General features: G+C 35.3%; 1 protein-coding gene across 1 annotated transcript in view; it reads right to left on the bottom strand.

Annotated features, from left to right (window-relative positions):
* The window catches only part of LOC137919327 (transmembrane protein 64), a 58,199-nt gene extending 42,817 nt beyond the window's left edge, over window positions 1-15,382 (bottom strand). The window contains exon 1 of the mRNA XM_068762372.1: window positions 14,762-15,382. Within this exon, the coding sequence (XP_068618473.1) occupies window positions 14,762-15,301 (540 nt within the window). The 5' untranslated portion in view covers window positions 15,302-15,382. The remainder of the gene's footprint in view (window positions 1-14,761) is intronic.
* Window positions 15,383-15,476: the final 94 nt, after the last annotated feature.

Raw genomic sequence — 15,476 nt, 5'->3', positions numbered from 1 at the left:
ATTGAATAATTACGCAAATACCCGCATGCATTGCTTCCAAGGACGCGTTTTTACAAGACCTCCATCTTTGCAATTACCATAGCCCGCAATAGAGTTTAAAACGATAATTAGAAACGCGGCACTGGCGATGTTAAACAAGGAGGGGAAAAATGCGGTAAGTTCCACGAATAACACGCACTAGCATGCCGACTGCTATTCAGTATACAGCGAGCAAACACGTTAAGTATTTTCTTTTTTAATGAAGCCTTATTACCAGACTTGTATTAAAAAGATTCCGAACATTTTATTACATATATTTAGATAAGTCGTTAGACTGTGGAGTCGAATGGAAAAAAAATTAAATGTCTAACATATTAATCCCTTTATTTATATATTAAATGTCTTTATAATCAACATCATGTCAGGCAATAGACGTCCATTATTGTCTTCTTGACCTTGAAGAAACCTGGGTAATATTTCTCAGGAAATAAGGAAATCGACAGTTTGTTCCATACTCTGGCTGTGCGGTAAGAAAGTAGAATCGGGTTAATACGTTTCCAAGGGAACTCTACCGCGTAAAGGTGGTAGTGCGTTGATCTCCTACTCGTCTTGTAGAGAAACGGGGATGGTGAGATAAGGTCGAGGAGTTCTGCAGCGCATTCCCTAAATTTCCTGCGATCGTGTTCAAGGTAGAAGTTTCTTAGAAACACCTATTCATTAAATTCCCTATATTTAAGTTGTGAAAACTGTTGATTTGTTGAATACGGAAAAATTAAATAGTATTTAGTATTACACAATTTACAAGTTCACAATTAACGTTACCAACCTTACAATCTAAGCGCAGTTAGGCCAACTTAACACAAAAGTAGCATTTTTTAATTATCAATAATCATCTTACCAACCAGTTACAAATGAAAAGTTAACTTTAGAATTGACAATTTTTTCAATTCATAATTTCCCGATAACGTCAAAAACGGCCGGCGACAAGCCAAGTAATCCGAATTAGCGCTGCCGGCGCCAAGCGAATAAATTTTTACGAAAAGTGCGGATGGCAAAGTGTTAACTTCGCTACCTTACTAGAGGTTTTGGGCTACCCAACACCATGCATACTTCAGAACTAGATATCCAGATAACATAGTAAACTGTGGATGATACCACATAACCTTTTCCACCTCCAGAGTGAAAGTAATTTGAGCATCCAAAAGAATTCCATCGCGAAGTAAAAATTAGGCAAAAACCCTCTGAGCACTGCTAAAAAAATATCTTTTAATGACATACGAACAAAATGGCATTCGTGCCCAATCAATTTGAAATATTGGTCGCATGCGCGTTAATATTTTTCACAATACATACCCCGCTTTACGCGACCCCGTTATACGCGGTTTCACTATAACGCGAATTCCAAATTTCGTACTCAAATGCCTCGAATTACGCGAAAGAGTGCATATAAATATAAAGTAGTCATCAACTTCTCTGTGGTGTCTTGACCATCTGTCAAACAATTAAAAACAGTGTTGGGTGTTATGAACGTATTTTACAAGGACGTAAACAAAACGTTACCCAAAAGACAATAGATGTATTTTTCCGTAAAAAATAAGAGTATGTGTTGCATAAAGTGTTCCTAGAATTAAAGTGAATAATTAAAATGATTTGTATTTTTTTGTAAAAATTTTTGACTGTGTTTAATCATAAACCTCGTTATACGCGAATTTCAGTTAACGCGATTTTTTTTGGAACGTATCCCTCGCGTAAAGCGGGGTATTACTGTATAAGTGGACTGTATTGGCGGGGCGGTTGTGTAAATTACGCGGTATGAAATATTATGTTATGTCAGTTTGTTACAACAGAAAAGAGAATAGTAAGATAGTATCAATTCTTTATCCTCATAGTCCTGAGAGCTGCGCGGATCTTGATCCTCGTTGTAGCATTGATAGCCAGTTTCATAGTGAAACACACGCGGCGTGGATGCGGTTAGTATCAAGGTTTTGTAAACTGGTAAGCCGAAAAAAGTTTTTAACTTCTGCGTCAATGTTGTCACTTCACAGCACATATCTTATTTTTTGTTTTGTTCACTCGGCGTACTGATGCGTGAGTGGGAAAAGGATAGAAATACAGAAAATGACAGCTACATGAGTTATTTTTTTCTAATTTTAAATATATATCACGGCGTAAACAAATATACGGTATTTTATGTTAAGTAAAAGCACCGATTCAATCGGTGTAACATAACGCCTGAAGATGCCCCGTGGAGGGGTGAAATACGTGTTGAGTAATTTGGTGGTGGCGGTTGTGTGATTCGCATTGTTTGCCGCATACGCATTTATCAGCGGGCTGGCGGGCGGTGCATTTCATTGCACGACTGCCACTGCATGTGCGGAAGTGGCTAAATATTGGTCCTTGTCTTACTTAGGATGGACTTCCGCGAGGTAACGCCTGATTCCATTAAATAAAAAGTATTTTATGATGACGAAGGCGGGACAGTAGGTTACGTAAACCCAACTCTATCATAATAGAGTTTTAGTGCTGGGTATGTTTATTTACCTAATCGGTTCCGAGGCGTCATACGGTCAATTACATTAAAAGTTATCATAAAGCGTATCGATTCAAAATATCGATTTCATTTCTATCGGTATACTCATCCCGTAACTGTCAAAGTAATTGTTAGCAATATTAAATATTGCAAACTTTTGTCTTGATCTATAAAATAGTATAATTTTCTCTTTCTATTATTTACCAACAGGAGATTGGTTTATTTGCGGGTGGTTTGGTCATTCAATGGTGTTAATTTATATTCTATCTTTTTTGAAAATTTTGGCAGAAGTAACTAGAAATCGATCTAAAATCTTTAAAACGTAGATAGTACAACTTGTCAAAAAGCAGCGTGATTTAAAAAAGTCATCACTCTGAAATATCTCACAAAATTGTTTTATCTTACTATATTATTATTATACACTTTTTTGTACACTATAGATAATAAATAGGAAAAAAAAGAAACAAGTCATGTGGTACAAGAGGCGATCTTATCGCCTTATCGCTCGAGGCGATCTCTACCAGACAACCTTTAAGTATATATATTATATATCATTACGTTATTTATTATTTATATATAAAATAAAAATAAAAATAAAGCGATACAGGAAATGTAAGTACCTGTAGAATTCGCTGAGGTAAAGCGACGAAAGCGAGGTGAGGTATGAGCGGAAAAAAATGAAAAGAAATGAAGGATTTGTGAGGAATAAAAGAAAAAAGAATAATAAAATTTTAGATGGAAGAAAGACTCATTTTTCTATGATCTTAGTGCCAATTATACAAATTCAATCTTGTCATATTCAGACGTAAATAATAGAATTGTATGTAGAAGTTATTATTCACATATACACACACACACACACACACGCGCGCGCGCGCGCGCGCTCATATATATATATATATATATATATAAAGAAGAGGAAAAAAAGGATTAGCAGTTCATATTCATATGTATGTACCAGGGTGAATCAAAAAGTTCTTAGAAGTGCATATATATGAAACCTTTTTGGATCAAGTTCGATATTCAAATTAAAGAGTGTCTATCACACTATATTTATGCAGACTGTCACTTGTTTTTGTCAGTTCGTTCGCATGTAATAAATTTTTTTGTGCAACGAGTTGCTAAAAAGTCAAAATTATGGATAAAAGTGAGTTACGTGCGGTGATAAAATATGTCAGTTTGAAAAAAATGTCTACGAAGGAAATTTTTTTGGACATTCAGCAGACATTAGGGGGTGATGCTGTACCTTATTCTACGGTTGCGTACTGGGTGGCTGAATTTAAAAGAGGTAGATCAAGCTGTAAAGATGACCCGCGTTCTGGGCGGCCTTCAACCTCCGTTACAGAAGAAAATGTCAAAAAGGTTGAGAATCTGGTTTTGGAAGACAGAAGAATGACTATACAACATATAGCTGAGATCCTAAAGATATCTTTTGGTAGCGTTCAATCCATTTTAATTGATTCACTGGGGTTCAAAAAAATGTCTGCAAGATGGGTGCCACGAATGTTAACCGACGAAAACAAAAAGCGACGTTTGGAAATTTCCAAGCGTAATCTCGAAATGTTCCAGCGTGATTCGGATAATTTTTGCCGTCGTCTTGTCACCATGGATGAAACGTGGGTCCACCATTTTGATCCTGAAACTAAAAGACAAAGCATGTCTTGGAAACGACCATCCTCTCCATCCATTAAGAAATTTCGAGTTGCTTCTACCGCTGGCAAAGTTATGGCCTCTGTGTTCTGGGATAGTGAAGGAATCCTTTTTATTGATTACATGCCAAAAGGCCAGACGATTACTGGACCCTATTATGCAAATTTAATCCCGAAAGTGCGTGAAGCGATTAAAGAAAAACGTCGTGGAAAACTGTCGTTGGGGCGTGTTGTTCCTTCAAGATAACGCTCCTGCTCATCGATCGGAAGTTGCGCTCAACGCAATCCGCTGCGCTGGCTTCAATCTCCTTGACCACCCACCATATTCTCCGGACTTAGCCCCAAGTGATTTTCACTTATTTCCAAAATTAAAAGAGGAAACTCGTGGAACTAAATTTCACGATAATGACGCGGTTATAGCTGCCGTAGAGGACTATTTCGAGAGTTAAGAAAATAATTTTATTCACAAGGAATAAGGAAGTTAGAAACGCGTTATTCTAAATGCATTCCATTGGAGGGAGATTATGTAGAAAAATAAAATATTATTATTTAAATCTTTGCATTTTTTAATATTGATTCCAAGAATTTTTTGATTCACCCTCGTATGTGAAGACACCAATACCTCACTTTGCGCCGTGGTTACGTTCCAAAAAACAAGACGCAAATTGAAATGACACAAAGTGAATTAAGATTTTCTATAGCAAACCATGTAAAGATCGAAGATAGATTCCAGGGTTACAAAAATACTACTTTTTAAAAAGAAAATTGAATAAAGTAAACATTTAAAAGACAAAAATAATATGACACTGCTAATAAATAAGTTGGAAAAATATTTACCTTTTTTGTAACCAGAAACAACACGTAAAAAAGGATCTAAATGTATTATTCTCTTTTAAAAAAAGCACAACACACTACGTAATTGAAACAACTCTAAAATTGACAAAACAAAGTGAAAATAAAACTGTATTCAAATTACGTTGTTTTTAGTTAGAAAGGGAATCCCCGAGTTTTGATGGCATGGCGCAATTAGACACAAAAATGTAAATTTATACTTAAAGGTTAGATATCGGTAGAGATCACCTCGAGCTTAAGGCGATAAGACCGCCTCTTGTACCATATGACTTGTTTCTTTCTTTTCCGTATTTATTGTCTATGATGTACAAAAAAGTTTTGCCATTTTTGGAAAAAAAAAGAAAATTTTTAAAAAAATTAAAGACTTGAACCCAAAACAACGCAACCTTTAAAATCTAACGACGCACAGTGAAAATTAGTACTAATTAAGCAACGACGCAACTTCGACAAAAAACGCAAAACGAAACGACGCAAAGCGAGGTATTGGTATATATATAAATATATCTAAGTTTGGGATATAGTTTGAGGAGAAAATTGGAAGCAAATCTCATTTAAATATTATTATAAAATTATCCTAGGACATAGAGACACGGTATACGTCCTTCGACTTCTTTGCACCATGATGTCACCTTCAACCAAAATTTACATATAATCTAAACCTATATATATATATATATATATATATATATATATATATATATATATATATATATGTAGTGTATTAGTTGAGTAAACACGATTGCATCTTAACAATACGTGTGTACGTACAACAACGGAGATCAATAGATGATATCATACCGGCGCCTTTGTTCTTGGCTCCGGTTCTAGGGCGACGCCGTACTGGCGGTGCATTCGTAGCCAACACGACGCCTTATCCCATTTCATAGGAAGGACGATCGTTTGGCAAATATATCTGTTCGTTACGTATACAGGTTGTTCGGTTGTTTTCAATTCAATATGAATAATATATAGCATATATGCTATTTGTTTCGGAGACTATATATATAAACACTGCACACATAATATACTGCCTTCTATGATAATGTTTAAGTATATACGCTTATGTTACAAATGGGTTATTTAGCGATCACTTGTAAATAGAAAGAGAAAAATGCTACAAGAGCTATCGCCGTCATTTGAGACCATTCACGCCTCATAGGCCTATAAAAAAATCTATGAGGGAATACGCCATAATCGCCACGCCGTTTTTGCGATCGCACTGCTGTATTATGGTACGCAGAAAACGCTGCCTATTACATGAAAATAATAAACCGGTTACGGAACAGTTACGAAAAAATAATAATAAAATCATAAACTTATGCGGAAAGAAAAATTAAGAAAAGGACCAATATTTAACCACCTCACCACACAGCCTCACACTTCAGCCATAGACTCTGTGTTTGGCACTAATCGGTGTAACATAACTCCTGAAGATGCCCCGTGCAGGGGTGAAATACGTGTTGAGTGATTTAACGGTGGCAGTTGTATAATTCGCATTATTTGCCGCATACGCATTTATCAGCGGGCTGGCGGACGGTGCTCTTTGTTGCACGACTACCACTGCATGTGCGGAGGTGGCTAAATATTGGTCCTTTTCTTACTTAGGATGGACTTCCGCAAAGTAACGCCTGAATCCATTAGATATCAAACTATTTAGTCGTACAATCTCACGAGACTTTTAGCTGTCTATCTGTGATTCTACGGCGCCCGAGTGTCAAATATTGTCTTCGTCGGTTTACATGACTATCTACTAGCACAATAAACTTAAGCAATTCTCCAATCTATGGTTATAAAAACCTTGCCTGGTAAGTGACAGAATGTCGAGTAGATTTCTTGGTCTTTGCCACTGCATGTGCGGAGGTGGTTAAATATTGGTCCTTTTCTTACTTAGGATGGACTTCCGCAAGGTAACGCCTGATTCCATTAAATACGAAAAAAAAATTATCACAACCTACGGCACGTAGACCATATGAAAGTCCTTGAAAATTTATTTGCCATTGACAAGATAACTTCTCTTACTCTGTCTTCTACTTCCAGCGACTGACTAACACTTCGATCCACCTGACGGGTCTACCCACGCCGCCTATCTTCACCCTCACAACCATCTTCTTTTAATCATTCAGAACATTTTGTTTATGACAGTTTTTATACAACGTGTGGTAAAGAGTGCGCAGATATGAAAATAACAAGTCTTTAAAAACATTCTCGCTGTCTAGAATTAAACTTTAAAAACATTCTCGCTGTCTACAATAAAAAAAAAAAAAAACATAACAAGGCCATAACACTTAGGACCATAACACACTAGAGCGGTATCTTTTTGTTTCTTTATACTTCAGAGATGCGTTATTCAAGTGTATAGAGATAAAAGCTCCACTTCGACTTGGCCTCTAGCCAGACGATGGAAAAATTTAAGCCCGTTTCACTCTGCAAGCGAAGCTATATCTCTTCTGACCAATAGTCCCCTATACACTTTATACTGCTAGAAGTCACATACATATATACATATACTAGCTGATCCCGCAAACGTTGTTTTACAAAAAAATTAAAGTTTTTAATTAACAAATGTAAGACAAGGGTTGATCGTAGATGGGTGAAAATTTAGGTTTGTATGTATTTTTGTATGCTGTATCATAATAAAATAAAAACCAAAAAAATTGTCTAAAAAATTAAAAATAAAATTTAGGGGTGGACCACCCCTTATCACTTAGGGGTATGGAAAATAAATAGTAGCCGATTCTCAGACATACTGAATACGCATGTAAAATTTGGTAAAAATCGGTCAAGCCGTTTCGGAGGAGTTCAAGTTCGAACACCGTGATACGAGAATTTTATATATTAGAAAATATATACACCAATATCTCACTTTGCGTCGTGGTTACGTTCCAAATAAAACACGACGCAAATTGAAACGCCGCAAAGTGAATTAAGATTTTCTATAGCAAAGCGTGTAAAGATCGAAGATAGGTTCCAGGGTCACGAAAATACAATTTTTTTAAAAGAAACTCGAACAAAGTAAACATTTAAAAAACTAAAATAATATAACTCTGCCAATAAATAAATTGGAATAATATTTACCTTTTTTGTAACCAGAAACAACACGTATAAATTTATTTAAATTTCTTATTCTCTTTTATTTTTTAAAAGCACAACACACTACATTACAACACACTACGTAATTGAAACTGAACTCTAAAATTAGCAAAACAAAGTGAAGATAAAACTGTATTAAAATTGCGTTAATTTTTGGTTAGAAAGGGAATCCCCGAGTTTTGATGGCATGGCGCAATTAGAAACAAAAGTGTTGCCATCTTTTACAAAAAAAAAGAAAATTAAAAAAAAAAATTAAAGACTCGAACCCAAAACAACGCAACCTCGAAAATCAAACGACGCACAGTGAAACTTAGTACTAATTAAGCAGCGACGCAACTACGAAAAAAACGCAAAACGTAACGACGCAAAGCGAGGTATTGGTGTATACATTTACATATAAAAGAATAATAACACGTTTGGAACACGTAACTGTTTAAAGGATTTTATCATAAGCAGCACAGTTTTATTTTAGTGTCTATTAAATTAACTATTACTCCTTAACGTTTTATTATAAACAAGCGAACATTGAAAATTATTCTATGTGCATAATAATGTGAATATATAAATAGAATTACATAGAGATGATACGACCCCCGCTGCACCACTTTCCGTTCAATTCATTTGCAAATCTCATTGAAAAACAAAGGATTCTTAAACAAATGAATTGTACGCTCGAATATATATAACTTCACATCACGCATGCGCGTACGTAATTCATATAAAAATTTATAATTTTTTCTCGCTAATTATAGCTTTGAAGTATTGAAAAAGTGTAAAGCGAACGTCTTAAATGATTTTTTTTTTAAATTTAAAAGTGTAGATTGTAAACGCCCCACGCGGCCTGAATGGAAAATTTCCAAATATCGCTGCGGCACGGAAAGTGTTGACTGGCAGTGTGTGGCGGGGTTAATCTGAATTTAATCTGCGAGTTATTGGAACACGATTTAAATCAAGCTTGGCATGTTCACTTCTGATACGTTTAGTTACTGCTTATAATTTACTAGCCAGTGTTGGTTTGGAATTTTTCAATATATTTTTTTTAAATTCACAATGACTTCCCGTTCTCCTCCGCCATGTGTGTTCCGCTATGCTAACCTGCTGCATTTATCAGCGGGCTGGCGGGCGGTGCACTTTATTGCACGACTACTGCTTCTTTCTTAGGTTGGACTTCCGCAAACGCCTGAATCCATTACATATCAAACTTTTAAGTCATACAATCCCACGAGACTTTTAGCTGTCTGTCTGTGATACTATCGGCGCCCAAATGTCAAACCTAGTCTTCGTCGGTTGCAATTACATGACTATCTATTAGCACAATAAACTTCAGCAATTCTCCAATCTATGGTTATAAAAACCTTGCCTGGTAAGTGACAGAATGTCGAGTAGATTTCGCGGTCTTTGCCGACGAGTGGATATAAAAAAGTCTTAATCCAACAAGGTTTTAATCCAAGGCCGAATCCATAATTAAATGAATCTTTAATCTTAGACATTAAAACTGATGATCGTAAACGTATTGTGTGCACAACGTAACATATCTATGACGTAATAGAATTCAGATATATTTTATAGCGCTATTATCTCGGCTCGCGTCATAGCACTAAAAGTACATTAATATGTTTTTTATAGATCCATCTTCCTGGTTTTATTGACTAGACCAAGGCTTCTTAAACTTTTGTCATTCACGACCCTATATATGATTGATTGCTAGTTTCTTGACGACCCCATACAAATATAAAAAAAAATTCATGATTTATTTATTAGGTAACAATATACATATACATATGAAAATATATAGTTAAAGAATTAGTTTTGAAACATACAAAATTCTAAAATTAAAAATTGCACAAAAAATTATAAAATTGTATTTATATTAGTTTAAAACCTTCAACAAATGCGCGTGTCTAGACGCTGCATGTCCACTGTATTCCACAACTCTAGTGATGTTATAAAATGGTATATATAAACATTTGACATTAAAATCTCTCGACCCCAGAATTTTGCAACGCGACCCCATTTGAGGTCGCGACCCATAGTTTAAGAAGCCCTGTACTAGACGGTTCCAATTAAAAACGAAACCAATTCTGGTGCTTAGAAAATTCTGTCTGCTGTTTTTTTTTTTTGATGGATGGTTTTTGGGGCCTTTCGTACGTATAATGTTAAAGGAGGGATAATTTCATTCAAGCAATCTTTCCTCCTTCTTAATGTCTACCATTCGTTCTTTCTTCACTTCACATTATCTTTCATTCGTTTCCATTCTTTTTCATACATACATCATCTCACTTTATTTCCTGTATTGTATTAGGAGGACCGGAAAATAATGTCGTTTCAGTCTACATGTTTTACAGAAAAACCGATTAATTTTTACCGCTCCGTCGTTGAAAATTTGTATACTAGATGGCAAAAGGTTTTGGTAGCGAAGGTGAATATATTGTTGATTAGAAATAAAAACTTGTTAAAAATGCAGTCGTGTGAATTTAACTTAGGAAAGCGACATTACTTTCCGGTCCCCCTAATACTTAAATTAATTTTTTCATTTTCATTTTTTTATTTTTTGTATGATGGGTTTCCCCTGTTTACATGCACAAATTCAATTACAAATTCCGCAGGTTCGAGCGGGCTAGGCGTAGAAGGCACTTAGCCAAAACTAACTCTATTACTTAACTTTACTACCTATTAATAACTTTACTATCTATAACTTAAGCTTACTCCCCTGGGAGCCTGGGCATGGTGCGCTAAATACTACAGTTTCCCTTGACTTGGAAGCCGAGGAGTTGTTAGCGCAGACGCTCCATGAAGTGACTAAATTAAAGGACCCCTTTGGCTACATACCTTATCTAGGTTATGATAAAAGGCTGATACAGAATTATTTGAAAATACATTGAAATAACACAGAATGAAAAATTTTAAGGAAAAATAAAGTCGATTGGGCATGAAAATGATTTAAAATTCAAGAAATATCGCGACGGATGGGAAGAAGAATGATAGAAAATATGAAGGATGAAAGAGGGATTAAAGTGAGGAATTGTAAGGGATGAGAGACGGAAACGGTGAGAATAGAAAAGTTTATATCCCTGTGTCCTAGAAATAAGACGGAGGAACGAGAGGTCCCCAATAACGGAGGTCAATAAACCAATTAATATTACTATACAAGGTAAATTACTTTAAGGTCAAAAATAAACTTTCGAAAAATTCCGACACATTTAGCACTTCGCGAGGCGATTCTACTTCCATTTGCGCGATAGTGTATTTCAGACCTAATACAGTCTGGAAACACATTAGGGCTTGTACAAATAGAAGAGAACTATAATATTGTACCTTATAGAATAGTCATCGTCATCGTTTCAGCTGTAGCATATCCACTGGTGAATAAAGACCTCCCCCATAGATTTTTAAAAGAACTAGTGTGAAGCGGCATGCGTCGAATGACCTGAATAAGGTCATTTGTCAAGGTCAGTTGGCGGCTTACATATTTAATGGAATCAGGCGTTACCTTGCGGAAGTCCATCCTAAGTAAGAAAAGGACCAATATTTAGCCACTTCCGCACATGCAGTGGTAGTCGTGCAACAAAGTGCACCGCCCGCCAGCCCGCTGACAAATACGCTTGCGGCAAACAATGCGAACTACACAACTGCCACCGTCAAATCACTCAACACGTGTTTCACCCCTCCACGGTCTTGACACCGGTTAGTGCCAAACACAGAGTCTAGCCTAGACTCTGTGTTCGGCACTAACCGTTAATTAGTGTAACATAACTCTTGAAGATGCCCCGTGGAGGGGCCTGCCAATCCATTGGTCTACCTCGGTTACTTCCATCCGACTATAGTTCTCCTCATTCTTGATTCAACCTCGTGGCAAAATCACAAGAAACGTCGTCTCGATGGCTCATATATAAATGGATTAAAAAAACAATACGCAAGATCGATTTAAAAATGTGCAATGTATTTCTTTTGGCTTCACAACAACGCGCCGCTTATCAAACAATTGACTCCTTTGTGGTAGCGCTTTAAACCTCTTTCGCTTGGACTCCGCTCAAAAACACTGGCCACAAAGAATAAAACGAAAAAAAAAACAATATAAAAGCCGGCAATAATCGTACATGATTTATTTTATTCAATTATTATTAATATTCAGTTGATCTTGTTAAATAATATTATTACAACTGTAAAACGATTTTTTAATCTGCCTTTCATCACAAATTCGTCTGTTTGAAAGCGACAACGTGGTCGAAGATGAAGCATACATTTCTTTAATATCCTTCCTTTCTGGGATTCCCCGTTGCCACGTTACAACTCGAGTCAAGAATTTATTCAACTTATTTCACTTCCTCATAAATACCTGTTCATACCCTGAAGATATTATTTTAAACTTATTCTTTTATTTCACTTCCTCATAAATACCTGTTCATACCCTGAAGAGACCTGGGTATTTATATGTTAAAAGTCTTTATATTCATCATCATGTGAAGCAATATGTCAACATTGGCTTCTTCCAAAGATCACCACGATTACCATTCTTGCGCTGCTCCAGAGACTTTCCAAGAATTGTATCACCGGTCCACCGTTTTTATCACTTTCTAGTCAGCCTTTTCACCTGTTCATTCTGACCTTGAAGAGACTTGGGTTATATTTCTCAGGAAATAAACCGGTAGATTGTTCCATACTCGAGTTGTGCAGATCAGAAAGGTAGAATCAAGTTAGTACACCTCCATGGGAACTCTACCGCGTATGGGTGGTAGTGGGCCGACCTCCTACTCTTACTCTAGAGAAACGGGGATGGTGGGATAAGGATTAAAGGAATTGCTTATAAAAATGTAATTTTTTTTAAAGAAAAATCATTGTATCTATTTGCAGTTTTAATACATTAAGGACCGCTCACGAGTTATCTCGTGTTTCGGGTCCCAACTACTGGGGATTGCTCACGAGTTTTCTCGTGTTTCCCGTCCCATCTGCTGTGGACTGCTCACGAGTTTTCTCGTGTTTCCCGTCCCATCTGCTGTGGACTGCTCACGAGTTTTCTCGTGTTTCGCGTCACATTCTTCCAAAGACCTTCGTCTTCAGGCATATTATAAGCGATATTTTGGACGAGAAGATGTTTCGGAGTTTCTCAAACGCCCATGCCAGCTGGATTCCGTGAGAGATCTCTCTTTCGAAGTTTGACCCACTAAGCTGAACGGTTCATCTACAACTTCGAGTGTAACACCTGTTACAACTACTTAAGCAGGCTTTATTTTCAGGTCTATTTGTCTGAAAGCTTACATTAATCAAAGGCCTCAGTCTTCATAACATGTGTGTGTGCTTGTAAACATTTATTTTTAGGTTGTAACTCAGCCACGACACCCATTTGCATAGTTATATTTATATTTAATTTTCACATTTTTGTCGATTATTGGAATTATGACAAAAATTTGGTTCCACTGGAACCGGTAAAATTTTCAAATAATACATTGGAGTGTATTGTAGAACAGCACTAATTTTATGAAAGAAAGGTAGAACCAAGCATACCTATATTTCTAATACTAAATCTATAAAACACAAAAACAGTGCCATTCTAATTAGCTTCAACTAAGATATGTCTCAAAAAATACTATGACACAAAGTACAGATTATAAAAAACAAAATAGTCTACCATCTTATAGAGACTGGTTAGTTACTTCATGAAATTAATTTTGTACAGATAAATTAAAATGTATATTCTTAAGAAAAGAAATAAAAAAAAAACATACTAAATTAAAAAAAAATAATTAAAACAAATCTACCAAATAAACACTCATTTAAGAATAAAAATAATTATAATGTAAACAACAATTACATAATTAGAACAAGTTAAATTCTTATCTCAAATTTATATTTATAACTTTAGATAAATATAGATATAGTTACTGAATCTTTGCAAAATATATTTTCATTATAACATTATCCTCAATTTAATTGCAGTCTTATAATAACATTTATAACAGTGATATACTTAAATATTATATATATTTTGATAATAATCTCATTAAATTTTTATTTTTTAAAAAATTAAAATTCTAAGTTACATACATACATATTATTTTTTTAATAATGTAAAGAAGCAAAACACAGTAAAAACTATATATATATATATATATATATATATACACATATGTCATTGGATTATTTATTTTATTTATTACTCCTGAATGTTTATTTGGTTGTCTCACCACTAGTGTTTCAGCAATAAACCTTTTAAAAAGAAATTAAAAAAAAAATCAAGGTAATGGTTGAATAAGAAATATTTGCAGATTTGTTCAATTTAATTATTACATTAATATTGTTTTTTATGAAGTTCAATAAATTTTTCCTCTATAATATACCAGTGATGTATATTTTAAGTCTTAAAACTACACCATTCATACATTAAGTCATGATACAATTTATAAACACTTTATTAGAAATATTAATATGTGTTCTTTAATCCTAGGTGCATAAAAAGCCATAAACATGCCTAAATAATCAAAATAGTTTATTTTATAAAAGTCTGAAACTATGGGAAAAAGACAGTTTATCACAGAATATATTACATGTTTTGATTGCCACAATATATCATTAGTATTCAAAAATGATAATCTCGATTTGAAGCATAAACTTTATATAAAACCAGTTTTTAGTTTTGATAATTATAAATAAGTTATTGACTTACAGCGAATATAGTGTTTTGAAGTCCAAATGGTATAGGTGTCAGCCTCGCAAAGAAGACTATTTTAAACGCCTGGGGTCCAGAGATCACTTTGAGCAACGCTCGAGCAGTATCGTTCTTAAGAAGCCGGTCCAGGGGCAGGTACTCCCGAAGCAACTTCAGCGTGAAATGAGCCACTGCCACACCAAAGTTCGCGCTCACCACCACCGTCCCCAAACCTTTCACTATCCCGAAAAGATATCCACTCGTTATAATCAACACTAGATACCCAATCGTCACCGGGAAACTCACTATCAGAAATAGTCCCATAAACAGTAAAAATATTATCTTCGGGTCCTGCAAATTGACCCAATACAAAATCGTTTTCAAATATTCTTTGAAGAAATATAACACTAACACTAAACACGTAAGTAACAAAATAGAAATAACGACGTTAATCAAATAGCTATACGTCGTCCTATTATTAATTTTTGCCCATAAACTTTTCTTTCGGCCAGCGGCTGTCCCGTCTGGTTGACATTCTTCGACATCTACTAGCTCCATGGCGATTTTAATTAAAAAACTCTTATAGCTGCCTATTTGACGCTGCAAAGCGAAACTCCACACGAACTAACGTCCGCCATGGCCCACTTCTTACAACTGTTTATTGTTTCGCCAGGCAGCTAGTTGAAGCATAGAAATTGACCGTACTATAGTGTTTCCATTATTCATCTGTTAA

The sequence above is a fragment of the Battus philenor genome, unplaced genomic scaffold (assembly GCF_028537555.1).
Source record: "Battus philenor isolate CCGP_79_NKW_IND1 unplaced genomic scaffold, ilBatPhil1.0.hap1 SCAF_16, whole genome shotgun sequence".
In the NCBI taxonomy this organism is placed as follows: domain Eukaryota; kingdom Metazoa; phylum Arthropoda; class Insecta; order Lepidoptera; family Papilionidae; genus Battus; species Battus philenor.
This window is presented reverse-complemented; position numbering and strand designations above follow the sequence as displayed.